The 27672-nt window shown below is 47.9% G+C and overlaps 2 protein-coding genes across 3 annotated transcripts in view; one reads left to right on the top strand and one right to left on the bottom strand.

The window, feature by feature from the left end:
- Positions 1-27672, bottom strand: part of S100A9 (S100 calcium binding protein A9) — a 442604-nt gene that overhangs the window by 37166 nt on the left and 377766 nt on the right. The window lies entirely within an intron of this gene.
- PGLYRP3 (peptidoglycan recognition protein 3) lies at positions 182-11960 on the top strand. Its single transcript, XM_012791288.3, has 8 exons — positions 182-230; positions 2562-2669; positions 3555-3756; positions 4636-4754; positions 5592-5744; positions 7314-7512; positions 10885-11003; positions 11677-11960. The coding sequence occupies exons 1-8, from the start codon at positions 182-184 to the stop codon at positions 11853-11855; spliced, it is 1128 nt and encodes a 375-aa protein (XP_012646742.2). The 3' UTR covers positions 11856-11960.

Below are 27672 nucleotides of genomic sequence, written 5' to 3'. Positions count from 1 at the left end.
AGGAGACACCTGAGCAGGTGCTGGCCCTCAGGAGGCCACAGGGTGGCGGGGGAGGCACAGGGAGGCACCGTGAGCAGGTGGGTGCTCTGTCTGCAGAGTGAGCTAGGCTGTGCTAACTGTCGGTGTCCCTCCCAGGGCTGCCGTCCACACTCTCCTGGTCGGAGCCCGGGACCATGTGAGGATGCTGCCGTGGCTTCTTGTCTTCTCTGCTCTGAGTTACCAGGCGTGGGGTAAGTGCACTTTCACTGTGTCAGAAGAGCTTATGGTGAGCAGCACATGACTGTTCTCAAGTTGAATAACAGAGATCAGCCCAGGGCTTTCCCTTTTCTACAGGATAGTGCAGCTTTGCAATTTGGGGCACTGCTGTGGAGTGCAAATGTCCTTTCAAATTCTTGCCTGCCATTCTTTGTGATCCTCAGCAAGCTATTCAATTTCTTCGAGTCTTATCTGCTTCCATGATATAAGGATAATATTGCTCATTCCCTAGAGTTGTTTTTGAGGATCAAAGTAGATAACAAGTGTGAGCCATTTAGCACAATGCTCAACTAGTCAGTGCTAGATGTGATTTAATTGTAATCACCATCATTATTATACCAATCATAATGAGTTTAATCATAGTCAAACTCAGCACTTGGGTCTATGTTTGTAAATAAAAGCAATTTCTTGAGAGTGGCAAGGCCTTTTTTCTACCTTAGGAAGATCTCTTACAGTTTTATACATAGGATTAGACACAGCAAATGTTTAATAAATAAATGCTGTTGAATTAAAATGGAAATGAATTTGGCGATTCTTAAATACTGGACATGTTTTTCATGTTGTGTTACATGCATAGACACTGTTCTGAAGGAATGAGGTAATATAGCCCTCTCTCTGCCCTCTGCTACTTAGACAGCTAATTTAAAGGGGTTACTTGGAGTTAGTGTTGGAGAAACTCACAGACCAGGGAAAACACAGTTCAGCCCTTCATTTTATGAATGGAGAAACTGAGGCCCTAGGGGAGGCAACTTGCCCAAGTGAGGCAGTGAGTTGCACCGGACCATCACCCGGGTCTCCTGGTTCCTGCCCTGCCCTGTCCTGTCCAGTTGGTGTTGGCTCTGGCCTGATGGCTGTTCTTCCACTCTGAGGGTCCTGTGGGCTTCATTTGTAAATCGTGCTGCAGGGCATCCCTCCCCCTCCCCAGCCCTATGTCTCCCCTTCACAGCCCGGTTCAGGTCCCCTCCCCCATGGAGATACGCTCCGCTCCCGTACTTGGCATTCTCTCCTGCTGCCTGGCAGACCTCTGCTTCAGCATTCTGGTCATGCATTTGCTCTTGATTTCGCAGAAGGACAGAAGCCCAGAACCATGTTGGAGACCCTAAGTGACTTTGAAATAGCCCGAATGTGGCAGTGACTTGTGCTAGTTCATCTGACACTTGCGGGTGGTTATGACCGTGGGCTCTGGGGTCAGAGGGTCTGGTTGGAATCCAGGTCTACTGCTTAACACCTGCATTGTGTGAGACAAGTCACTCAGGCTCTCTGAGCCCCAGTTCCCCATCTGTGTACGGGGACGAGTTGCTTTGCTTTTCTCATGAAGCTGTTTTAAGCCACGATTCTGATAGCGTCCTTGAACACGCTCTGTAAATCACAGCACTGGCCCGTGTCAGGGGAGCTGGTGACAGGGCTGCTGCTACTGCTGCTGGTCACTGCTCCCAGGCCCTTTGTTACTGACCAGTAGCAGCAAGGATTAGGCTGGTGATGCCTCATGCTTGATACAGCCTCTCTAAAATATCTAGTTTTTTGGCTGGGCGTGGTGGCTCACGCCTGTAATCCTAGCACTCTGGGAGGCCGAGGCGGGCAGATTGCTCGAGGTCAGGAGTTCGAAACCAGCCTGAGCAAGAGCGAGACCCCATCTCTACTATAAATAGAAAGAAATTAATTGGCCAACTAATATATATATAGAAAAACTTAGCCGGGCATGGTGGCGCATGCCTGTAGTCCCAGCTACTTGGGAGGCTGAGGCAGGAGGATCCCTTGAGCTCAGGAGTTTGAGGTTGCTGTGAGCTAGGCTGATGCCATGGCACTCATTCTAGCCTGGGCAACAAAGCAAGACTCTGTCTCAAAAAAAATAAAATAAAATAAAATAAAATAGTTTTTGAGGGCCGTCACAGTGATCTGTATATTTCTGTTTCAAGAACCTTGCCTGATACCAATAGGTGATTAAGACATGTGTGTTAGCTTGAAAAAAATGACGTCTTGGTGTGTGACCCTCTGATGGGTACCCATGGATGTATTAATAGGTCTGCGGGTGGACCACGATTAGCCAGCAGGGGAGACTGCAGAGCTCCTGGAATGGAGGGAGGAGGGGTGCGGGAGGATGAAGGCCTCTTTGGGGCAGATGTGGGAGGCGGAGGCAGGTCGAGGCCCGGCACGCCTGTGGTTCTCCTCTGAGTGCTTCCTAGAGGACATGAGGGAGCTGGGGGGCTGAGAGGCTGTGGATTTTGGGGTGCGGGGGGCTGTCTGGCCCATGCCTCTGAGCGCGCTGGCCAGCGTGCTCTGGGGACCACACCGCTGCTCCTTTGCAGGGGATTTTCCACAGTTCTCCTGGAATGAAACCCAAGCCAGAGGCCTCTCCGAGAGGCTCATGGACCTGTTTGTCAGCATCTCGCAGCTCATTCACAAGGGTCGCATCGGTGAGGCAGTTCGGGGATCCGCTGGGGTTTCTTAAGTGGCCAGAAATGTTTGTCAGGGCTTGTTTATGTCTGGGCTGAGAGTGAATGGGAGGGTGGAACCCCAAGAGGGTCCTCTGCCAGCTACTGTCCCGAGTTCTTAGGCAAACGAACCCACTTTTGCCTAAGGACAGAAAAAGAAGAAGAGAAAACCCAGGCGAAGGAAGAGAGAAGGAGAGAAAACCCAGGGAGAAAAGCCATGTCCCCCTTCCCCGCCCCCAGTATGAGAGGGAGACAGCCTAGCCCTCCAGGACAGAGAAAGGGGGCCTTCAGGGGGCCTGCAGTCCCGTGCGGGGGTCTCACAGCCCTGCCCCTAGTGAGTTTTCTTCTGGAGAAGAGAGACTGACACCCCGTGTTCTTGGAACTTCCTGTGGGCTCTGGAGCTGCCAGTTGAGGAGACCGACAGCTTCCTTCAGAGAGTTGGGGTTCTGAGGGGGGACCAGGGACAAATGCCAGTGAGGAAAATATGCCCTAAGGCATCCATGCTAAGGCGCCTCGAGGGAAGGGAGCTCAGAGCCCTGGGCTTGGGTGTAGGGTGTCAACTGGGCATGTTTCCGAAGGAGGGGAGGCTGAGGCAGGCCAGAGAGGAGCTAGGGACTGGATTGTCCTCTGGGGAAATCCAAGGAGAGCTGTCTGGGGGCGAGATCATCTGGGAACGCGGTAGAGGCAGCGCCACTCCGCTGCTGAGTGCAGAGTCCGCCTGGTGGCTGTTCGGTCAGCGGGAACACGGGGATGAGGGGCTGTGGAGGTGAAGGGCTCCTGGGGTGTCCTGTCGTCGTGGCGGGCGGCAGGGCTGGGGGAGGGGCCATGGGTAGAACCTGCTGCGTGTCCCCCGCGTCTCCCCTGCAGATGCTCCCACCGTCGTCTCCCGCAAGGCGTGGGGGGCCGGGCCGCTCACCTGCGGGGCCCCGCTGACCCCGCCAGTGACCTACGTCATCACGGACCAGCTCCCGGGGCTGGAGTGCCAGGAGCAGGGCGTTTGCAGCGAGGCGCTGCGGGGCCTGCAGTCCAGTTCTGTCTACACCAGAGGCTGGTGCGACGTGGCCTACAAGTAAGAGGCTGGTGGGGTCCCGAAGCCCACGTCAGAGTCACCCCTCTCGAGGTGCTTCCCACTCCTCCTTCTCTGTTTCTCGTATTTCCTGGGCTTCATTTATGTTGCTTTTATAATGAATAAAACATGATAAGAAGGAAATCAAACAAAATCCCAAATCCTCTGGGGGTCATTAGGAGGGAGAACTCTGAGCCCGTCATTGAAGTGGTCCTTGACCCTGGGCGCTGCCATGGCGATGGAAGGTTGTGTCATCACGGGGGTTACCCCCTTAGAACTTACCAGACACCACAGTTTACACAGGCTTTCACAAATATTACCCAGTTAGGACCTCCCAGCTACTCCGAGGAATAGGTTGGAGAAATATTCCCACCCTTATCTCACCGGGGAGAAAGCCACGGTCCAGGGAAATTAAGGAGTTTGCTCACAGTCACAGGGCTAGGCGGCGTGGACTGAACTGTGTCAGGACCGCCGGCAGCGCATCCCTCCCTGGCTCCTGTTCCCCACACAGATGATGCTTGCATTTTGTGCAAGTTTCCCGCCTGTTACCCTGAAGGGCCACCCTGCTAGGGAGGCCCTAAGGTCTTCGAGAGTCACACATTCAAATTGCACTTTGAACCAAATGAGAATTTTTAAAGTGAGGTTCTGGAAGACACATGTAAGCTAAGTCACAACAAAATTTAAAGTATACTTCCATGTCTTTTGGAAGTCTAAAACTGGTCATTCTGCCCCTTCCATTGTTATGTTACTGTAGCATGGATTACTGTAGCATAAATAGTACTTATTTATGAGTCTCTAGAACCCTTTCTTCCTTTTGAGGATAATTGAGAGGATTTCTGTGAAGGGCATTTGCCATTAAACCCATATTTCCTTGCTTGGCAGCTTCCTGGTCGGGGACGATGGCAGGGTATACGAAGGTGTTGGCTGGGACATCCAAGGCTTGCACACCCCGGGCTACAACAACATCTCCCTGGGCATTGCCTTCTTTGGCAATAAGATAGGTAACGGTCATTCCTTGATGACCCTTTGCCTCTCTTCCTAGTGTACACTCTCTTCCTAGTCTCAACACTCTTATCTTTTCAGCCTACATCATACTTGTCTCCTCTGATGATCACCCCTTCCTTGAAGATCTTATCTCCCTTGGATTCTATGACATGCGTACTTTTTGTCCTCTTCCTCTTCATTGGTCTGCACTCCCGTGGTATTGCTGAAGCCCCCATGGACATTGCTTGAGCTCAGAGTTATTGCCATCACTTCTGGAGTCTGAAGCTGTCTGACACTGGTGCTGTGGCTGCCAGAGGTAGAAAAGCGTGGCTTGTCTCTTCTTCCAGTGTCTTTCCTTGGCGGAAATCTGGCAGATAGAATGTGCAGGCTTCTAGCCCCTGGAAAAACAGGAGAGCACAGAGCAGGGATGGAGTTGAGAGATAATAGATGAATAACTAGCACCTGCTAGTTTCCTCACCTGACAGTTGGCACTAGTGATAACATTTATCTCAGAGGTCACCTTTTCCCCCAAGCTAGGGTGTGCCTGACTTTTCAGGGGGGCATCCCTCTGCATGTATCTTTTTCTGCTTTCCAGCCCTTCCACCTACACATGGAATGGATAGATAAAGTCTAAGTTGGACAATTGGAGGAGGTTGCCAACTATGGCTGCCAACAGCTCTGTCCAAGTAGTTTATTCTCTCTTAGGCCCTCTGTCCTGGCTACTGGACCAGTTTCCTCCCTCCCTATCCACCAGTTATTCAGGCCCAGGTGGTCAAATCATCCTCCCACCAGGTGTCTAGTCCAGGTTGGAGTTTCTTACTGACGGATGTGTGCTCCATGTCATCCTCCTTAAGGCAGCAGTCCCAGCCCTGCTGCCTTATCAGCTGCAGAGGGTCTGATCTCCTATGCCATCCAGAAGGGTCACCTGTCACCCAGGTATCTTCAGCCACTTCTCCTGAAAGAAAAGATCTGCTTGGACCCTCAACATGCAGTGACACCCAGGAAAGGTAAGGCCCTCAATCCCACCTGTCCCTTCTCCTTGTCACCACCCCCAATCACATTTGGGAGCGCTCTTTTCTGTTGGGCTCTCATTGGACTCTTGTACCAAGAAGATCTCATACCTATCATAACTTTTTAAAAAAAATAAAATATACTAAATTGGCATTTTTAAATCCCATTTTACAAAGGTATGGACCGTAGCTCAACAAGTTTAACATTTCTAAGGCCTCAGAACTAGTAATTATGGAGGCAGAATTGTTACTCTTATCTACTACATCTTAAGTGTCCCTGTTACTTTATTTTAAAATTTTATTTATTTTTTTAATTTCAAAATGTTTACAGGGGTACAAATGTTTAGGTTACATATATTGCATTTGTACCAACCAAGTCAGAACTACAAGTGTGCCCATATCAGACAGTATGCACAGCACCCACTACGTGTGCATTTACCCATCCCCTCCCCATCATAACTTTGAGATCTGGAAAATTCTGAGAGGCACTGTTCTGGCTTCCTCTGCATCCCATCGGAATGGTATAGCCAGGGACTCATTTTTAAAACAAACGTGTACACGGATTTTCACTCAATCAACAAATATTTACTGAATAGCAGACACTCTTCTAAGTACTGGGCATTCAGCTGTGAACAAAACAGACAAAACTCTCCACCTTCAGAAAGTTCACACGTCAGTGAGGAAAGACAGAAAATGAGCAAAGCCACGAGTAAGGTACACGTGATGTTAGATGGCATGAAGGCTATGGAGAAAAATAAAGCACAGGTGTGCAGTGGGGAAACTTACATGCATATTTGTGCATACTACGTGAAGACACATGGATACACATACTTTCCTAAATGCAAAGCCAGCCAACCTGCGACATGGCCACAGTGCTGGGGAGAACTTGAGCTCACAGATCATGCTGACATCAGAGTGAATATTCTCAAAAGCTGAGCAATAAAAATGAGGCACTATTTTGGAGTGATTAAGCAGTGACTTAAAACTGGTAAAATTACTAAGCAGGTCTTTTCTTGGACTTAATGATATTTTAAAATTAGTCTTTAAAAATTATAAATCTCTAAATAAAGTTAATTTCTTGTTTTAGACAGGTACTGTCTTCAATAATGATAATTCCTTAATATTTGCAGAGTCCTTTATAGATTTTGAATTATTTCCAAAGCTGTGATCAGCTCAGTCAACTGCTTTCTGCACATTGGCCTTGTTACCTAAGCACACCCCCCCGCGTGTATTTGTACTGCATGTGTAAGTGTGCCTGTACACTTTGTTTTGGAAGAAGATGATCATACATCTGTGTGACCAACAGTCCTTTCCCTTCTGTGTATACACTGATTTCTGTAGTTATTAGACTTATAGATTTGTGCTCCTGCCCCTTAGGTCCAGCCACCTGACCTGGACAATCCCCATCCCGACTTTCCCAGAATCCCAGAGCCAAGCTTAGGCTAGGATGTTCCCTGGGTGCTGGAGGCCAGGGCGACTTTCCAGTGATCCAGCCTGTAGCTGTGAGGTCGTGCACAAAGGAGCAAAGGCAAATTCCCATGTCCTTGCTTTTCCACCTCCCTGCAGTTTGCCCCAGCATCATTCCACGATCTGCCTGGAAAGCCAGAGAGACCCACTGCCCTGCAATGAAGCTCCCAGCCAAATACGTCATCATCATCCACACCGCTGATGCAAGCTGCAATGTATCCACAGACTGCCAGACAATCGTCCGGAATATACAGTCCTTTCACATGGACACATGGGACTTTTGTGACATCGGATATCAGTAAGTGGGACCCTCTTTTTTCTTCAAGGCTGTAGAAAGGAAGGCTGGGGGAGGGAACTGGTATTTACTGAGCCCTTCCTTTGTGCCAGGTGCTTTACATAAGGTATCATATTTTATTTTTGTAAGACTCTGGACTGAGTGTCTTTCAGAGCATAGCATAGTTAAGGGTTAGTGACCTCTTTTGGGTATATTCTTCACAAGTGGTTGGGAAGACTCTGAAAGGAAGGCACTAGAAGCAGTAGTGATAAAGAAAGACTGTGATACCCTTAGGGGAGGCCAGGGAAGGGATATGCCTTATTATGCAATCTTTCTAACCAGTCAGAGACAAAAAAGACCCTGCTTGCCCCTTGTCACTCTGGTTCAACTCCAAACTTCTTCTCTCCTGCCTGAGAATCCCAATATTCCTCTGGTATTATTCACCCCATTTTATAGATAAAGGAACTTTTTACCTCTCTGGGCCTCTTTTGTCCCATCTCTACAATAGGGACAACAATACTTTCTTATCTGTTTGAAGACAGGGAGTGAGACCAAAATATTCTCTTTTGACACCTTTAATGCCAAGTCTATAATAAAGAAACACATTAAACTCATGGAGTAGTAGAAGCTACTTGGAAGATGCTTTGGAATTTTCGTAGAAGGGATTTGGGTCACAGTATAATAAATTTCAATTATGCATTTGTGACTTAATCACAGAAAATTTTATGAAATCTCATGGAGACTTTCTTTTATAAATGTGTTGTCTGGGCTGTTTCTCTCCTCCTAACTCTTATTTTAAAAGCGACCTTTGCAAACAGGAGAAAGAAAACTGTTGCTGCTTTTTGCAGGATTTTCCTGAATTTTCCTATAGTTATTTAGCACAGATAATAGGGAATTGACTATACATTTGGAAATTCCAAATGGAAAAGCTGAGAGACTGTTCATTTTTTCTCTTTCATTCAACCTTCAGAGATTTGATATCTGTTCCTTGACTTTTAAGACCTGTTAGGGCCTCCTCCTCCTACCCCAGCCTCATGATGTGTTATCTTTAACCCCAATTGGGCTGTGAACAGGACAAAGCACCACTCACTCATCATTTTCTAACTTTTTAACCAATATTTATCAGATATCTATTGTATGGCTGGTGCTAGGCAAGCTATGCCAACCTAAATAACAAACAGAGAGAGATTCTCCAAAGATAATGAGTTTATTCGGGTGTGCAGGAGGGTGAGAGAATCTAAAAACTCAGGATATGCAAGCTATGGGGACCATAGTGTCAATGGAAAAGAAGCCAAACTCTGTAAAATAACTTAAAGAGGTTTATTCTGAGCCAAATTTGAGGACCATGGCCTGGAGCCATGCCCAGGAAGCCTTGAGCAAGTGGACTCACTGTGGTTGGGTTACAGTATGGTTTTATACATTTCAGGGAGACAGGAATTACAGGTAAAGTCATAAATCAATACATGGAAGGCGTACATTGGTTTGGCCCCAAAAGGTGGGTCATCTCAAAGCGGGGGCTTACAAGTCATACGTGGGTTCAGCTGATAAGTGGCTGAAAGAGTGAGGGAGTCAGTGGAAAGAAATGCTTCAGTTAAATAAGGCGTCTTCTATCTTTCATGTGATGCTCTATTGGAATCAGGTTGGAAAGAAAACCACATTATATTGGGTTAACAATGCCTGTTTAGTGAGATTTTATCATTTGTAGGTATGACTCACCAGGTCCCCTAAGAAAGGAATTTGGGCAAAAGAAAAAGATCAGAGTTGAGTCCTCAATAGGCATATCCAAGGAGGTTGAGGAAAGGGGAACTTTTAAAGCCAAGAAGGAGAAGTACACATAATTTGTTGGGAAACGAAGAGGACATTGATTACAGGGGCTTATTGCGCGAGGCAGCAGTTGATGCCACCCCGTTAGTGGGGATGGTGTGTCAGGCAAGTGTTCTCGTGCATACGGCCAGCTATCCTGGTGGTGACTCGTGTAGCAAGCTGCAGTTTAGAAAGCCCTTGGCAGAAGTTCTTGTGACAGGCACATGTGCATAAGAGCCCTCCAGAGAGTCTTCGAGCTGGTTCCCATCATAGGTGTGTGTGCACCAGGGCCCTCCCTTCTCGGCCTCCCGGCTCTATTTATTTATTTTTGTTAGGGTTCGTCACAGTGACTCTATTCTGATTCTGAGAACTTTCACAGATAGGAATGAGAGAGAGATAATGAACAAGTAACTATAATTCAAAGTGTTGAGTGCAATGATGGAGGAGGAACAGGATATGCTAGGGTGAGACTCTAATCAGGACTTGGGGGATTGAGCGGTGTCAGAGAATGGCCCCAGGAAGGAGGGGTGTCCTGGTGGGGACATGGGCCAGGAGTGGGGTTAGTCAGGCAGAAGGGGGAGGAGCAGTGTTTGCAAGGGCCTGGGGTTCAGACAGAGTAGATATCTTTGAGGAATTGGAAGAAGTTTAACTTGAACGTAGAAATAGATTTCCAAGAGAGGAGTGGTGAGAGGTCAGGCAGGAGAGGCCTTCAGGAGCCACATTTAGCGGGCCTTGGAACTGACCCTGAGAAGCTGACTTTATTTGAAAGGCGACTGGAGACTATTTGGAAGGTCATGCCCTATGACGGAATTTGTACTTTTGAAAAATCACTCTGGGTGCTATTCTAAGAATGACTGGAAGGAGGTAAAACTCTGGGCAGGGAGCTATTGCAGTCCTGCAGTGACGTGGAGCGGGGGGGGGGGTGGTGGTGGTGGTGGCAGGTGGCACAGGGTGCAGGGGAGGAGCTAAAAAATGTGCAGGAGATGCAGCTGACAGGCCACGGGCATGACTGATGGGCTGGGAAGAAAGAGCGAGAGGGAGGCATTCAGGACAATGCCCGGCTTTCCAGCTGCGGAAACTGCAGGTAGGTTTGTTTGTACATGTTGGTTTTTACAGATAGTAATTGAAGCTCTGGGGACCGATGATTGTTCAGGTGAATATGTTGCTCGAAAAGAGAGAAGGGGCTGGGAGGGGCATTGAGGAAGGAAGGTGGGACAGCAGCAGCAGAGTGGAGGGGAATCAGCAGGGCATGGGAGTGTGGAAGCCCAGGGAAGACAGCATTTCAAGAAGAGAGTGGGCAACAGGCTCAGCGTAGTCCAGAAGTAAAACCAGTGCCATTGTACTTAGTGTCAGGAGCTCGCTGTCATCTTGGAGGGATCAGATTCAGTGGTGTGCTGGGAACAAAGGCCACCTTTCAGTGGATCGTGGTGGTTTTCTGGGTTTTGTTTTTTGTCTCTGTGCACATTGGTACCTAAGAGACATCCTGTCAATATCTGATAATGGATGAAAGAATGAATTAATGGTTACAGGAGTGAATGAAGCAAATTCTGCCTCCTAGAGTGATTTTCTTCATTCTCCTTTGCCCAATCCCAGCTTCCTGGTGGGCGAGGATGGTGGTGTGTATGAAGGTGTTGGCTGGCACATCCAAGGCTCTCACACCTACGGCTACAACGACATTGCCCTGGGGATTGCCTTCATGGGCTACTTCGTAGGTAAGGGTGAGCAAGGGACACAGGGGTTCCGGGTGAGGAGGCATCACGTGGACTCTCTGTGAGGTGTGGGGACAGGCAGCATGGCAGTGCCTGGCAGTGGCAGTGGCACATTTTAGCGTTAAAGTTGACTTTCAATACAGGATGAATGTCACTAGGAGCCCCTCCCAGACAGAGCATTGACCCCAAACCCACCCCACCCCCATACTCAGCTCCATTTCATGTTATATCCAAGGCAAACATGGAGTCAGGGAGAAAAAAATCTTTTGCAAACTCTGGTGCTGTTATGGCTCACTTGGCAAATGCAGCCCCTTCATTGGTGGCCACGGCAGTGATGCTGGGGGGCACTGCTGCCCGTGTGGCAGAGCAGTGGGTGATCCCTTGGTGCTGTATCTACTCTGTCCCTGCTCAGAAGGGGTGTGTAGTGCTGCAGTTTTCCTCCAGAGCTGTCTTTAACTTTCTGGAAGAAATTTTTGCACAGAGGAATCAGGGAACACGATGACCTTGCTTTCTTTTCGTGCCTGAGTGCCACTATTTATGTGAATTTGCCGGCCATGGTGACGGTGGGATGGGGCATTGTGGGGGAAAGAGGGAGACTGGAATCCAGGTGCTTGCCCCTTCCCTAGTCAAGAAACCTTGAGACCCTAATGACTGGTGGGGAAAATGTGTTTTTCAGAAAAGCCTCCAAATGCTGCAGCGCTGGAGGCAGCCCAGGACCTGATCCAGTGTGCCGTGGTCAACGGGTACCTGACTCCCAACTACCTGCTGGTGGGCCACAGTGACGTGACCAACATCCTGTCCCCTGGGCAGGCTCTGTACAACATCATCAAAACCTGGCCTCATTTCAAACAGTGAGGGAGGCCCCGGCTCCTTCCTAGACTGCTCTTCCTCCCAGCCAGGTCTCCTGTCCTCACCATACAGCCTGGCTCCACACCTTTGGCCCTGCTCCCCCCGGCCGCCCCCCCCAGCCCAGCCCATCCCCCTCCCTCAGGTTAGAATGACCGTGTCCTCTCTTGCTACATCCTCCAGGGGTCCCCAAGCCTGTGGCTGGGCAAACACAGCCCTCTGAGTCTGAGCTCAGCCATCCTCTCCCCTCCTTCCTCCCCTAGCACCCACCTCCTCAGCCAGGTGAGAAGACAGCCCGTCCTGTCATATTCTCTCTCCTCCTACACGTGCCCTCTGCCTGGGGGCCTCCCCTGCTGTCTGTGTGGCAGCCCCCCACTCACCCACGCCCAGGTCGCTGTCCCTGCCCCTCCTCTCTGCTCACACAGGGACTCGTGTGTTTGGATGCAGGGCTGTGATTGTTTACAGATGTGTCTATCCTCTCTACTGAGTGGGGAGTTTCTCCAGGGGAGGAGCTGTGCTTTATTCAACTGTGTCCTCAGTGCCTCAGCAGTGTCTGAATTTAATAGGTGCTACAGACGCTTGTTAAAGAAATGGATGAATAAATCAATGAGTGGATCCAAGTTCCTGCTCACCTTGCCAATTTGCTCTGTCATCCCCACTTTGGGTAGCCTTCCTGGACCTCTATCCCGCCAGCATTTTCTCCGTTCTTCTTCGCTCCTGGTTCAAGGCTCAAAGCTGTCTCTGGTCACTTGTCTGTAGTGGATCTTGTGTCTCTGTCCTCCCAGAGAACCCTGAGGGCAGGGACCATGTGCTCCTCCAGGGCCAGGCCAGGGCTGTGTCTACCTGCCCTTGCCTGGCCTGGCCCCGCTGAGGCGAAGTACCCTGCAGTCCTGCCTGCCTGGGCTCCTCCTGCTCAGCGGGAAGCTCCTTCCTTTCAGACAGGAGCATGACAACGTACTGCGGTTTGCTGGAAGCACACAAGCTGGCTGTTGTTTTTACTGCTTCCTATCTGGAAACAAGGGAAGGAGGGACATAGGAGGAAGGGGAGGCATAAATAGAAGGAGCCAGAAACATGGGATTTTTTTTCCCCCTATAAATTTCTTTGGTATTCATACTTTGTCTTTGCTTTCAGAGTGTTTCCACATCTCTTACAACAAGGCAGCTTTTAATAGCCTCACATTTATACATTTCTTTGTGCTTTTCAAAGACTCTTCCCCTGATCTCATTATATCAACTATGTCCATTTGTCACTTGCCCCAAGACATCCTAAACATGAAAGCAGGGAAAGAATGGTTTGCCCAGAGGATGAAACAGGCACAGGAAGACTCAGTACCTCTTCCTGATTTGAAACCATCTATATTAAAATAATGTTGGCTGGGCGTGGTGGCTCACGCCTGTAATCCTGGCACTCTGGGAGGCCGAAGTGGGAGGATCGCTTGAGGTCAGGAGTTGGAGACCAGCCTGAGCAAAAGCGAGACCCTGTCTCTACTAAACCTAGAAAAAATTAGCCAGGTGTGATGGTGTGTGCCTGTAATCCCAGCTACTTGGGAGGCTGAGGCAGGAGGATTGCTGGAGCCCAGGGTTTTAAGGTTGCTGTGATGCAACAGCACTTGCCTGGGTAACAGAGTGAGACTCTGTCTCAAAATAAATAAATAAATAAATAATTAAAAATAATAATAAGAAAAAAATAAACAAAATAACGTAGAGCCACAAGGCATAACCAGTAATCAAAGTATGGGTTTCATAAAAAGTGTAGATACAGCCAGAAGTTAACCAGTCATAGTTCCCTAACTTCCTTGAGGCTGTCATTGGCTACTGCTTAATGGCACTATCCTCCCCGACAGGCATAACATTAGTGACTCCTCTTCACTACACCTAGAGATAACATCACTATCGTCAAGCCCAAGACTTGGATTCTAGAGATGACATTGCTGTCCTAAGTCCCAAGGACTCGTGGTCCCATAGCTAACAATGCTGTTGTAAATCTTAACACTGGTGTTTAAGGTGTTTTTCAGACTCTGCATGCAGGAGACCTGACACCAGCCAGACCCTGGATAGGCGTGGGAACGGATCCCACAGCCCTGAAATCCCCTACTCAGGAAATCTCCCAAATGAGAAAATAATTTCTGCATCCCGACCTATGAGCTCATCCCCTGCCAATCGGCAGATCCAATTCCCTAACCCTTTTTGCTAGCCAAACTATCTTTAAAAACCCTTTGTCCCAAATTCTCAGGGAGATGATGAAAGGAAGGTCGGTCTTACTAGTGGAAAAATGAGCCCTCTCCCCGACTCCCCCAGGCATCCTGCAGGGGTCTGTTTTGACAACTTCTAAAAGGATCCCAGCAGACAAAAAGGAAATGTAAATGTTTTTCTTTTATGATTGCTAGACCTATGGACTAAAACTGCCTTTTATTGTTATTTTTTAAATTTATTTTTGGATTCTTTTTGTTGCTTTGTTTTTTTAAAATTTTATTTCCGAATATTATGGGGGTACAAACATTTTGGTTACATAAATTGCTTTTGTACCATTTGAGTCAAAGTTGTAAGTGTGCCCATCCCCCAGATAGTGTGCATTGTACCTGTTAGGTGTGAATTTACCCTTCCCCTCTTCACCCCCACTTGCTTGATTTCCGATGGATGTTATTTCCATACGTGTTAATAAGTATTGATCAATTAGTTCCAATTTAATGGTGAGTACTTGTGGTGTTTGTTTTCCATTCTTGTGATATTTTACTTAGAAGAATGGTCTCCAGTTCCATCCAGGTTAATACAAGAGGTATTAGTTCACCATTTTTTTTTGTGGCCGAGTAGTACTCCATGGTATACATATACCACATTTTATTAATCCACTCATGTATTGATGGGCACTTGGGTTGTTTCTACATCTTTGCAATTGTGGATTGTGCTGCTATAAACACTTGAGTGCATATGTCTTTTTTATAGAATATCTTTTTTTTTCCCTTTGAGTAAATACCCAGTAGTGGGATTGCTGGAGAATCTGCTTTATTTAAGCTTCAAGGAGTTTCTGAAAAACTCCTGGACAGACAAGATCTCCGATAGCCATTCCTGCTGTCAGCCTACCACTAAGAAAAGGAATGGATACAGCTGTTTCACACAGCTCTTCTGTTACCTGCCTGTGGCTCAGAAGAAGAGAAGGAGTGGATATGACAGTTCACAGTGCCCTGTTAATTTGACTACAGCCATAAATCATCTTTCACCCCCTGTTTTACAATTCCTAAATAAATGGTTTGATCAACCAGGTTTCTGGGCCAACACACTCTTCCTCATTCATGTTGGTCCTTTTCCCTCTATACAGAAAAGCAAATAAACTTTCTATCCTAATCTTTGTCTGGAGAAATCTTTCTCAAAACCTGTGTGCATTATTAGCTCACACCCTAACAGATGGATTTGAGAAACGACTCCCATCTGCCTGGCACTTTGTGAAATAAAAACTCTTCCTCCCCTGCGACACCTACTATCTCAGTATATTGGCCTTCCCTGGGCGGTGGGCAAGGGACCAGCTCGCTGTAACAGACTGATTTGCACAGCCAGAGCAGGGTGGCTCCAGGACAGGAACTGGAATGGGAAGTTTTCCTGTCGGAGACTCTGCCAACCCAGTCCTCCTGTGTGAGCAGGGGCTGGTCTACCGACTTGCTTGCAGGGGGGAGGGGGGACCTTCCCCAGCAGGGGTGACGTTGACACCCCATCAGGCAGGAAGTAGCAAAGGGGTAGACCAAGATGCTGAGAAATGGTCTCATGAAAAAGCAGTCCTTCTGATTTTTTTTTTTTGTCTTTCCTTTTAGTACTGCGAAGCAGAGGGTCTCATCCCTTTGATTTAAACACCATCCCTACGCCTCAGGGACTCATTGGCTTCCCCCATCCCCACCCCATGTGGGCTTTGGAAGGGCCTGTAGACCCCATTAACACACATGGAGACCTCAAAACAACAAGATTGCACAGTCTGGATTATTGTTTTCTCCAAATTACCTACTTTTATTTATTAAACATACCATCTAAGTAAAATCAGAGCACTCAGCTGGTAAATGCTCTTTCAGGGCAAATTCCAAGGCAGCGTATCCCATGCAGTTCACTTTTTCCGTGTCCTTTCATAGAGAAATTCTTCCCAGCCCTCCTTAATCACTTACAGTGAGGCGATTATACTAACACCCACCTCAGAGGATTGAATAAATATGCGTAAGGGTTTTAGGACCGGTGCTTGGCATATGATTGTTCTGTTGCATCCAGCTGAGGTATGGTAATCGTCATGCTACTGATACTGTGATCCTTGGTGTCTGTTACTCCCGTTTGACTATGGCAGGAAGGATGCGCTTTCGTGAGCACCAACTTCAGTGCCTGGGGAGATCTGGTGCAGGCTGCGCCCCAACCTTGCGATGGGCAGGTGGGAGGCAGGCCTGCCTGCAGGTCGGGCGGAAGACTTGAGGAGCTCGTGGTGGAGGAAGGGGGTCACATCTCCTCACGCCCTGGCCTGTCAGGGTAGGAGGGGTTCTGGGGTTCATCTACTCAGTTGTTTTCCACAATTCTAAGCTGGCAAACAAAGACTCCAAAGTTTTCTTTGGTTCCAGAATAGTGAATACCAATCTGTTTAATGCCCCCTATTTGACAGAAAACTGAACTCAAAGGGAGCAGATGACCTGTTCAAGTTCACCCAATGAGTTAAAGGAAAGAGCACTCAGATTCTGAGGCATGGTGTGGTTCCTTTCATGCCTCTGGTCAAAGTCATGTTATGGCCTCTCCTTTTCAAAAGACTAAACTAAAAACGTCCAAGCATGCCATTTTTTGGGCCATTTGGGGCTTCTGCAATCTCTCTCCAGCCTGCTCTTTTCCACAGAATGAGCCCATGTGACAACTTACAGTCTGACCCCCAACTCTTCCCTCCCTCCATCTGCACCACTCCAGTCCCACCCGGTTTTCAAGATGCTTTCTGAAGGCTAGCTCTTCCAGAAGGCCTCCTGCTTCTCCAGGCCAGAAACGAAGTCTCGGAGCCAAGTGCGTGGACCTGGCCCCGGCTTCTCTGTGGCTTAGGGCTGCCGCGCTTGGCCTCCTGGCTACCCGCGGGCTGGGCAGGCTCCTCCTCCAGGGCCAGCACAGAGCCTGGCACTCTGTCGGGGCCACCAAAGCTCTGCGGGATGGAGGGCAGGACGGGCGCGGGGGCAGCACAGGAGGTGGTGTCAGATGGGAACGTGGCAGCTTCTCCCTGAGCTGGTCTTGGACGCTGTCACAGAGCGGAAAACCCCCTAGTCTCCCTGCTGCCCTCGGACCCGCCCACAGCCGCCGCTCGGACCCGCCCACAGCCGCCGCTCGGACCCGCCCACAGCCGCCGCTCGGACCCGCCCACAGCCGCCGCTCGGACCCGCCCACAGCCACCACTCGGACCCGCCCACAGCCGCCCCGCCCACAGCCGCCGCTCGGACCCGCCCACAGCCGCCCCGCCCACAGCCGCCGCTCGGACCCGCCCACAGCCGCCACTCGGACCCGCCCACAGCCGCCGCTCGGACCCGCCCACAGCCGCCACTCGGACCCGCCCACAGCCGCCGCTCGGACCCGCCCACAGCCGACTCGGAAGGTGATTCCCTCTTGATTCCAGGCCATCTGCTCTCCCCGCTCTCTGGTGGTGCGTCCCCATCAGCGCTGGGATTTGGGGGAGCCATGCTGCATCCTCCAGCACCAGTGTGCCCCTCCCACCCCTGTGGAGGCTCTTGTGACCCCTCGCTGTGACCCCCCCCACCCCCATCAGGCCCACTCAGGGAAACTCTTCTCCCTGAGGTTCCCGCCTGCTCCTCCTCTTGCTTGCTGGGCTCTTCTCTTTTCTCCTGGGCTTCTTTCCGCACGTTGTCGCATGGAGCCTCTGTCCGGTCTCCCTCCCTGCTTGCTGTCTCTGTCTCTGTCTCTCTCTTCCATTCTTTCTCTGGAGCTGCCTCCCTCTCTACCTCTCCATGTGCACATTTTCTGTTTCTGTCAGCCCTTCTGCTCCTGTCGGTCCCAGTCTTTGTCCTTTCTCCCCTTTCACGCTCACCAATATCTAGAATACGGTAGCGTGAAAGAATTAATGGGGAAAGGGGGCAGGGGCAGGCCTTAGCACTGTGGGGGCCCATGCATCGCCTCCACGCCCTGCCCCGGGGCTGCCAGGGGCTGGGGAGTGGGAGGAGAGGGGCAGAAGGCCAGGGTGGGGTGGCTCTGGGGAAGGTACGTGAGTTTTAGAGCTGGAGAGAGCTCACCCAGGGGTGTTTCTGGCCCAGCAGGTTCTGCCGGGCCAGGCTGACCCAGGGCAGGGCCTTAATGAGAGCTTAGCTTTGGAAGATGGAAGGTGTCATTAGGTGGGAGGACTGTGGGCGGGGGTGGAGTGCTGGGAGGTGTGGCAGGGCCCTTTTGGGAAACTTTCCACTGGAGGCTGGAGTGAGAGGTGTCTCCCCTTGGTTAGGGAGCTGGGGTCCTTCTTAGAGTAGCTGAGAGCCCTCTGGTACCCAAGGTAGATGCCACTGCCCGTGTGGCGGGGCGCTGGGGAATTTCCTACTTACCCCCAGTGCTCAGCTCTGTGCCACTTCTTCTAAGAGTCTGACTCTAGAGGCCCCCAAATTAGGATTCTTCTATTTTGTTCTTTGTCACTCTGTTCGTTTGTAGTTACTTATGTGTTTCTCTCTCTCAGGGTGTGTATGCATGTTTTAATCATCTGACTTTCCCACTAGATTGTAAGCTCTGTGAGAGCAGGGACCATGCTTACCTCACTGATGCTGTGTACCTGATCCTGGTACCGAGCAGGTGCTCAGTTAACATTTCAGACACCCTGAATCCTGGGGTCTGAGGAACATGCAATGTGATTGGGTATTGGCATGCCTTGGAGCAGGTGGCAAGAGCAGTTGGTTTGTCTGGGTCTGTCCCCACTCAGCTCCCACTGGGGTGGTGGTGGTGGTGGGGGGCCCAGTGTTTGAAGATGAAGGGGTCAGAAGGAAACTGACTTGGGATCAAACCAGGTTACAGCAGACATACTGAGCAGGTACCTACAAGTGGACAATTGAGAGGGCTGAGGGCCTGATAACATTTGATTGTCCTTTCTGCATGCAGACTCTGTACTAGGCACATGATACAGGTGATTTCATTTAATCCTCAAGACAACTCTGTAGGGCAGGAACTGTCATTCCTATTTGACAATTGGGGAAACTGAGGCTCGGCTGGGAGAGATTAAGTCACTTCCTTAAGGTCACATAGCTAGACACGTCAGTGTTGAACTGGGTTTCTATTCCTTTGTCCGTGCTTGCTGTCCTCCAGGTTGCTCACATTTCCTTTTACAGTTGGTGAACAAAGGTGGACAAAATACCAGAGCTCCGCTGACTCAGACAGAGTTCATGGGAGTAATTACTTTCCTTGATCCAATAATATTCTTCAATTAGTAGGTGATACACGTAAAACCCCTCTGAAAATGGCGTAAGTGGTGCATTGTGTAAGAACACTAGCTAGAGCAATGCAGCCCACGATTGCTTCACCTATCTGGCTGCCAGATCACACCATCAGCCCCCACTTCATCATGGCTGTCATTAACCCACCTCTCACACCTTTCTGCCCTCACCAGGCCTGTTTTTCAACCTAACTGCAGGACTCTGGTTTGTCTTGATTTAGTATCGTATTATGCATAGTGATGTTTCCCTTTAGTTCAAATCTGTTGAAATCTGGTTGAATCGTGATCTTATCATCCTCTATGAGTCATGGCTCACTTCTTTATTGTCAGCATTTTTATTCAAATCCTTCATTATCACCCATCTCCCAAACATCCACATGTATTGGACAACAAGTGCTGGGCACTTTTGTGTAGATCAGCACATGTGACCCTCACAAGAGCCCTATGAGGAGGGCACTGCTATCCCCATTTTACAAATGTGTGGCAGACTCATCCTGTCTCCCTGCACTACTGTTGCCTTGTGTAGTTTTTGTAGCCGTCTGCCCCTAGGCTGACAGTAATCCATCAGCTCCTCCTCTCTGCTTCTGTGCCTTGTACCAACCACAAGGGCACTGAGAGGTGCTATCTATCGGTCAGATCCCTATAATTCTGTGATTGCTGGAGGGAGAGAGGAATTGTGGCTGAAATGTGTGTGCGTGTGTGCTGTGTGGTGTACCAGCACTACTGTTCATTACTATCAATTAGTCCATTTTCATTATTAAGCACCCAGAGTCATCGTTTTATTTGTCGCCAATATTCTTATGCATCTTAAATCCGGAATTTTCATCATTGCTTTTCACTAAAGGGCAAGAATAGCCCTTAACTCCATTGTTATTGATCCTTCCTCTGTCTTACACACGTGCAGTGAGGTCCATGTTTCAAGTGTGCATCTTCCGGTATTGTGGCCAATTGACCCAGAGATGGCCCCTTAGCCCTCCAAATTAACTTTGGGTACCACCCCATTACTGAACCCAGCATGCAGGGAATAGTATTGTATTCATACAGTAAGCCAAATATGACACGTGTAAGGACTTTGCTGACTGATTTGTGCTTGTGGAGCTTCATGATCCATAGCCTTCTGGTGTTTGAGGAAGTTAAAATGTGTTGCTGCTTAAAATCACAGGGAATCTTGGTTTATTTCTTTATTATTTTTTTATTAGGGAGCTGTTAGGAGGGGTGTTCAGTTGCCTTGTATGTTTTTGTTGAGACAGAGTCTCACTCTGTCACCCAGGGTAGAGTGCAGTGGCATCATCGTAGCTCACTGCAACCTTCAACTCCTGGGCTCTAAGCAATCCTTATGCCTCATCCTCCTGGGTAGCTGGGACTACAATGCCCAGCTGGGTTTTTTTCCCTTTCTTTTTGATAGAGAAAGGATCTCACTTTTGCTTAGGCTGGTCTCAAATTCCTGAGCTCAAGCAATCTTCCCGCCTTGGCCTCCCAGAGTGCTAGGATTACAGGCGAGAGCCACCACGCCCTGCTGGAAATCTTAGTTTATGAATCCTTGGTCCCAATGAAGCCAAGAATACTTGTTCAAACCCCTTGGTTTGTTATTCTGTCAAATTTAGGCAATAATGAAATCATCTGGGTTGCTATTATAAATAAGTTGAAGGATAAAATACTCACATATTCTCAAACCAAGTACATACACTTCCCTTAGGGAGGTTTCCTCCAGAGCTAAGGAGGCTGGGGGAGGGAGGGCCCACCAGGGAACTATGTGCTTCTCTGGCTCTTTTTCCCACGAGGTGGGACAGGGCTGCAGTGCTGACAGGGCCCTCTGGTCATGGGCTGTGGACTCCTCACATACTGTTTCCTCTGTCTGGAATGTTCCCCTCACCTCCACTTCTTTTCCTGGTCAGTTTACATTCATCCTTCAGTTTCCAGTCTAAATGCCCTGTCTTCACAGAGGAATCCTCCCTGCCCCACCCCAGCCATACACTCATTCAGAAACTTGCCCCTTTCCAACATTGCACCATTTGGAACTGTATCTTTAATTCTGCACTTATTTGTTTCCTATCCGCCTTCCTCACTGGACTGTTAGCTGTATGAGGGTCGGGACTTCCCCAGTGCCTCCCTGCTTCTAAATGGCATTGGGTACACTAGCACATAACGGGAGTTCAGTAGATATTTGGGGAATGAATGAATGGCCTCAGTAGCTTCTTCTGTAAAACAGTGGGATTGAAACAGTGATCTGGGTACTTTTCAGGTCTGAGATGCTTTGGGATTTAAGGGTCCTGGCGTGGGCACTAACTCCTAGCAGCTGCTGGGCTGGAAGCGGGGTTTGGGAATAGCAACAGAAGGGACCTGGAGTCCTTCCCTGGCTGGCCGGTAGGTGGTGCAGGTGGACTGGCTCCGGGGCCAGGGCAGGCGGGTGTGGACTGGGAGCACCCTTACCTGAGAGACTGCCAGGGGAGGAGCTGGGCGCCCAGCTGATGGGGGCTGAGGAAGGAAGGGAGAATGGCTGGAGACAAACTTGCTGGGAGAATTGCTGCAGAAATGGGTCAGGTGTTGGCATCCGGGTTCTTCTGGTCACAAAACTGCTCATGGCACATGAATGTCCAGAGTGAGACAGCGGGTCCTGAGAGTTGGAGGTCAGAGGAACCAGGTCCAGTGCCCGGCCGTGTCCCCAGCACGGCCTCAGGACAAGTCTCCTGCAGCTTTTGGTCCTGCTACCACTGTCCTCACAAGCGTCCATGCCCATGATTCACCTCTCCGTGAGCTCCCTTCCTGACCCCCTTGCTCTCAGCAGAGAAAACTGAGCCACCCGCAGGGCACAGGGCACAGGGCACAGGGCACGCTGTCTCTCAGCTTCCTGCGGCCTTGCAAATGCTCCTGCAGCCACGTTCCTGAACTTTCTTCACACTAGTCTTAGAAAGTCCACCTTTCCACCCCTCCCCTTGATCCTGTCCGTGAGCTCCCCTGTTTAAACATATCACTTTTATCTCCCAAATTCATATTTGCAGCAGAAACATCTTTCTTTCATGCAAGTTTAAATTCTGACTACGTAAATAGCTAATAGACATCTAAAATGTAACATATTCAAAGCTGAGCTCCTGATCTTACCTCAAAAACTGCTCCTACCACAGTTTTCTTTGGCTCAGTAAGTGGGAATTCCACTCTTCTAGGTGTTCAGGACAAAAACCTTGGGGTCATCATTGACTCCTTTCTTTCTCCCATTCCCCTCATTGGCTGTCCCTCTACCTTTGTGATATATTCACAATTCAGCCGCTTCCCAGCACCTGCCTTACTACCTACCGCTCTGGTTCAAGTCACCGTCATCTTGCCCCTGAAGTGCTGCAACAGCCTCCTGCTTTGTCTTCCTGATTCTGCCATCCCCCTACCATTGTGACTATTCCCAGGACAGAAGCCAGACACGTCCTGCTAAAATCCAAGTTGGATGCTGTCTCTCTTCTGCTCAAGACCCTCTGATAGCTTCCCACGTCACTCAGAGGAAGGAGCCAAAGTCCTTTCTATGGCCTAAAAGATCCTCTACGATCCAGCTTCTCCTTTTCCCTCTACCACACCTCCTGGTCTTTCTTCTCTCTCTCACTGTGCTGCAGCCTCACGGGCCTCCTTGGTGTTCCTTGATCAATCCAGTCGTGCTTCTGCCTCAGGGTCCTTGCTCTGCTGTTCCCTCTGACTGCAATGCTCTTCCCTCAGATACTCACCCAGCCCCCGCTCTCACATCCCTTAGGCTTTTACTCAAAGGAGACCACTGTTTCAGTGAGACTTTCCCGGGCCGCCTCGCCCACAATTGCAACACCCCGTCCTGCCAGCACTAACTCCTTTCCCTGCTTTATTGCATTGCTTCTCATACTTTATATTTTAGTTATTTATCTTTTTTATTGTTTATCTTCACAACTAGAATGTCAGCTCCATGGAGGGGGGCTAAGGATTTTTAGCTGTTTTAGTTTCTGCCGTAGCATCAGAACCTCAAAAAAGGGTGTGGTACATAGTGGCTATTCAACAAATATTTGCAGAATGGATTTATTGAATTCATCTTCGCATGTTCTCTCCCCTCTCTCTTCATACCCGCAGACTATAAATATGCCAGGATTCTTCTATCCTGAAACAAAAAAAAAAAAAAAAAAGAAACCCATGTTTTAACATGACCTCTCTCTCTAGTTACTTTGTAATCTCGTTTCTGTCCTTTTCACTCACGTCTCTAGAAAGACCATCCTCTTTCTCGCTTCTCATCCACTCTGCACTGCAGCTCTGGTCCACTGGTCAGGCATTTTGTAAAATGTCCCTCAGTTGGGATTTGTCTGATGATAACATATAAAGCTATTGTGAAGACAGTGCAGATTATTACGAGATAATGCAGATGAAGTGCCTATTAGCAATCAAGAGCATAATAGGCCTTAATATATATTGTCTATTATTTACAACCAATTAGCTGCACGCCTTATGATTTTGAGCTTAGAAATATCTCCTGACTATAATCTCTCCCTTCTTTTCGCATGCCGCGGCCTGAGTTAATGTTCTCGTCATTCTCACCCAACCGCTTCATTAGTCACATTATTGGCTCTTCACTTTTCCTACTGCTTATGTTGTAATCTTTCTCTGAAAACAAAAGAAAATAATCAAACAAACAAAAAGCACGTCTGACATGTCAGGAGCTTGTGTACCTATTACCCACAAGATAAAATTGAAACTTCTTGTGTTGGCACCCCAGACCCTTCACGGTCTGCACCAAGACCTCCTTTTCTGCATCTAGTCCCTTCCTTGTCCCCTTTCTTCTCTCCGGACTCAGCCAGCACACTTGTTCCCTGACGGTGCCAGATCTATTCTGAGGTCAGGCCTCTCTGCATGTGCTTCTCTGCCTGATAGCCTAATGGTTCTTAAAATCCCAGCACAAACATCACCTCTTCTGTTTATCCCTCTTTGGTCCTCCAAGACAGAGATCCCCAGTCAGAGACCCTGAGAACTCTTGCTTTTCATGCTATTCTGGGATTTTTGGCTTATTTCTTTTCATCACAATTTCAAGAGTGATGAAAAGAAATAAGCCAAAAATGAACTTCGTGGAGGCTGAAATTCTGTCTTATTTCAACTTTGTGCTCCCAGTTCTTAGGTGACCAGTAAACCTTTGTGGGATGATTAATGAACTAATGGTATTCTTGATTTCTCTGTTTCCCCACTAGAACTTGAGCTCTGGAAGGGCTAGGAATTGTCTGACATTCGTCTTTGTGTCTTCAGAGTCTAGCCCAGTTTCTGAATGTGTTAGTTGCTTAATAGCTTGTGTGAGTTGCTTAAGAGAAATTGAGAGATGAATTTCACCATGGATAAAGGAAAGGGGATGTTCTCAGGGGGAAATTGCTTGGATAATCCTTAGGAGGTGGGTTTCAGGCTTAATTGGACCTTAGAAGGGAACTGGGAATCTCTGCTGGGGCTCCGTGAAGCAGAATTACCTTCTTTCATGGGAAATGACTTTCTGGTTTTGCTCTCCATCCCTTCTCTGGGACTATCCCCACCCTTCCTTTACCATAAGGAATTTTCCCTTGAGTTTAAGGTGATAGTTAAAAAACAAACAAACAAATAAACAAACAAAAACCCAAACAAAACCCAATACCAATAGAAACAGACATAAACTTGGTGTGTTTAGAGAGATTAACTAATCTCTCTGATCCTGAATTTCTTTTGTATCTATAAGATGGTTGCTGTAGGAAATCCACTCTGTTTTCCACAATGATGGAGTGACAATCTTTTCAGTAATGTAAAGTATTTGTTTGGCTTCTTTTAATATTTTGGTATTTTTTTAGAAGACCAAGTGGCTTAAGAAAGGTGACGACCAAGCAGCTCTTAATAATAAATGCCAGGGAGGCACACAAGGTGGCCTAGTTGCCAAAGGCACAGAGCAGGGTCTGCACACTCGGTCCTGCCTGACTTCAAGGCCAGTGCACTCTGGCTATTTGTTTACTGTTCACGTTCATAGGGGATACAGGGACACTCTATCTCTCTTTTGTGGAAATGATGACTAAACCCAGTGAGCCCTTTTCAGAAAATACTGAACATCCACAAGGCTAGCTGTACCGCACTCAACCCTTGCTAAAGTGGAAGGAAACCTTAACCTTCAGGTTGCAGAGGCTCCAGATAGACATAAAGTGTGATGCTGCTGTTCACCGGCAGGGGGCAGGTGAGGCCTGCCCTTGTTCACCATGTGTGGGATGCAGGTGGCACCGGAACGCTCGAGTCAGAGACTTTCAGGTTGTGCGCCTAAAGCAACAACAACTTCCTTCCATCTAGACAGGGATTTATTGTTGTGAGCTCCACAGAGGCTGTGTGAGACTGGCTTTGTTACCACCCACTTCATGGATCCTCAGGTTGGGTGATCTGTTCAAGGTCAAGCCTTAGAAACCCTGGGTCCCCAAATCATTATTTTACCTACATCGGGGACTCTTTCTGGTACATCACACTGTCTTTTGGTAGATCTGACAACTTTTAATATATATATATAATTTATTTAAACATAAATATTTTAATATTTTAATTTTTATTTTGAAAGTATATATTTTTAATAAGAGGTAGAACACCCTTAGTTCTATTTAACTGCAGTCCACCGAAAATGATCAGGCCCCATCTGGAATTCCCAGTGACAAGGAACTCACCACCTCCAAATGCTTTCTTTAGGAACAGAGGGATCAGCTTTGAAAGAAATTGTCCAGTGCTGCTTTTCCTGGGTCTGGCTGCATAATTCAGAGAATGCTTTTATTTAATCATTTATTAAATATATGCTAATTATTTACTAAGTGGTCACAAAGTTCATGTATTAGTCTGCTCAACCCAGTCTAAAATATCATAGACTGGGTGCTTAAACAACCACCATTTGTTTTCTCACAGTTCTGGAGGCTAGAGAGTTTGAGATCAGGGTGCTAGCATGGTTGGGTTTTGGTGAGGGGTCTCTTTCTAGCTTGCAGATGGCCGCCTTCTCATTGAGAGAGAGAGAGAAAGAGAGAGAGAGAAAGAGCAAGTTATTTGGTGTGTCTTCTTTATAAGGGCACTAATCCCATCAGACCAGGGCACAGCACTCATGACCTCATCTAACCCTAATTACCTCCCAAAGGTCCCATCTCCAAATACCATCACATTGGGGGTTAGGGTTTTAAAATATTAATCTTGTGGGGACACAGTTCAGTCCACAGCAGTACATATGCCAGGTAGTACAAAGTTATATTGGTTGGAAGTTGAATTAGTCAAAATAGGCTTTGCTAGTGCCGTAGTCCTCTGTAAACCTAAATAACAGCCACAGGGAGGCTTTCTAAAAAAAATAATATTTATTTGGGAATAGAGCATTGCAATAGTAATAATATGTGCCGTAGTAAACTATGTGTCTATTCAAAGTTTTTAAAGAAAAAATGAGGAGGATTACATAATTGTTTGGAGAAAACTATACTTGGCTTCAAAGATCAATAACAAGGGTGGTGCCAGTCTGAAGTTGGACAGGCAGTTGCTGGGCAGATGCCTTCCCAGAGGTGTTTTTTATAGAAAGTTGCAAAGTGTTCTGTGCGAGGTTGAGGTTTCTGCAGAGTCTTTTGTTGTAGCTTTTGTTATCAGGCATTTACACATGAGTACCCTCTCTTTATGGGCTTCCTATTTTTCAAAGTTTTAAAAAATTTTTATTATTTAACACAGGTGATTGCATTTTGATTCTGACAATGTTTATATTTCCCCCTTTTGGTCAAGGTCTTTCTCTGAAAACATCACTGATCCATCATCCTGTAGTAGTTAGGTTTTTATGTCCCTTAATGTTAGGATGGACCTGTCCTGGGTTGCTTGTCTTGTCCCATACTGGAGAGAGCCAATGGTGGCTGGGAGTCAGTGTCAAAACCCTTTTAGCCACATCTGAGCCACAAGAGATGTTTGAAGGGAGTGGCTCTCAGGCTAAGTTTACCTGGAGTCGATTGTTAAGTTCAATTTTGCCTGTTCTATATGTATTTGCCATTATTGGAAAATGCTGGGTGGGCATTATTCTGTTAGGAGTTTTCTTTCTGCAAAAATTTAATAAGTAAAGGACACAAGGGAAAATACAAAGTAAAATTAATAGTAATATGACAATTGCAGCTTGCATAATGGTTTTGAGCCATGATCCTAGGCTTAAATACGCCCAATGGAATAAATCAAATGGCCATTATCCTGCCAAGCGAAAAAGGCAGGCATTAAGAGGGGTAAGAGTCTCATTATGATATGGAGTCTTAGTCAGATGTCTTGAGAAAATCTGTCTATGGTATGAAAACATTAACTTCTCATCTGGGTGGGTAGTTTGAATGTCTCTAGTTATGACATCAGGCGGTTTGGTGAACTTTTTGTGTGACCCATACATCAGGAACAAGACTGGTTTCTTAAAATTTGTTTAGTTTCAGCTTATAGGACCTATTAATTTAA

Source organism: Microcebus murinus, chromosome 2 (genome assembly GCF_040939455.1).
Source record: "Microcebus murinus isolate Inina chromosome 2, M.murinus_Inina_mat1.0, whole genome shotgun sequence".
NCBI classification, from domain to species: Eukaryota; Metazoa; Chordata; class Mammalia; order Primates; family Cheirogaleidae; genus Microcebus; species Microcebus murinus.
Note: the sequence above shows the minus strand (reverse complement) of the source record. Positions and strands in the feature narration are given on the sequence as shown.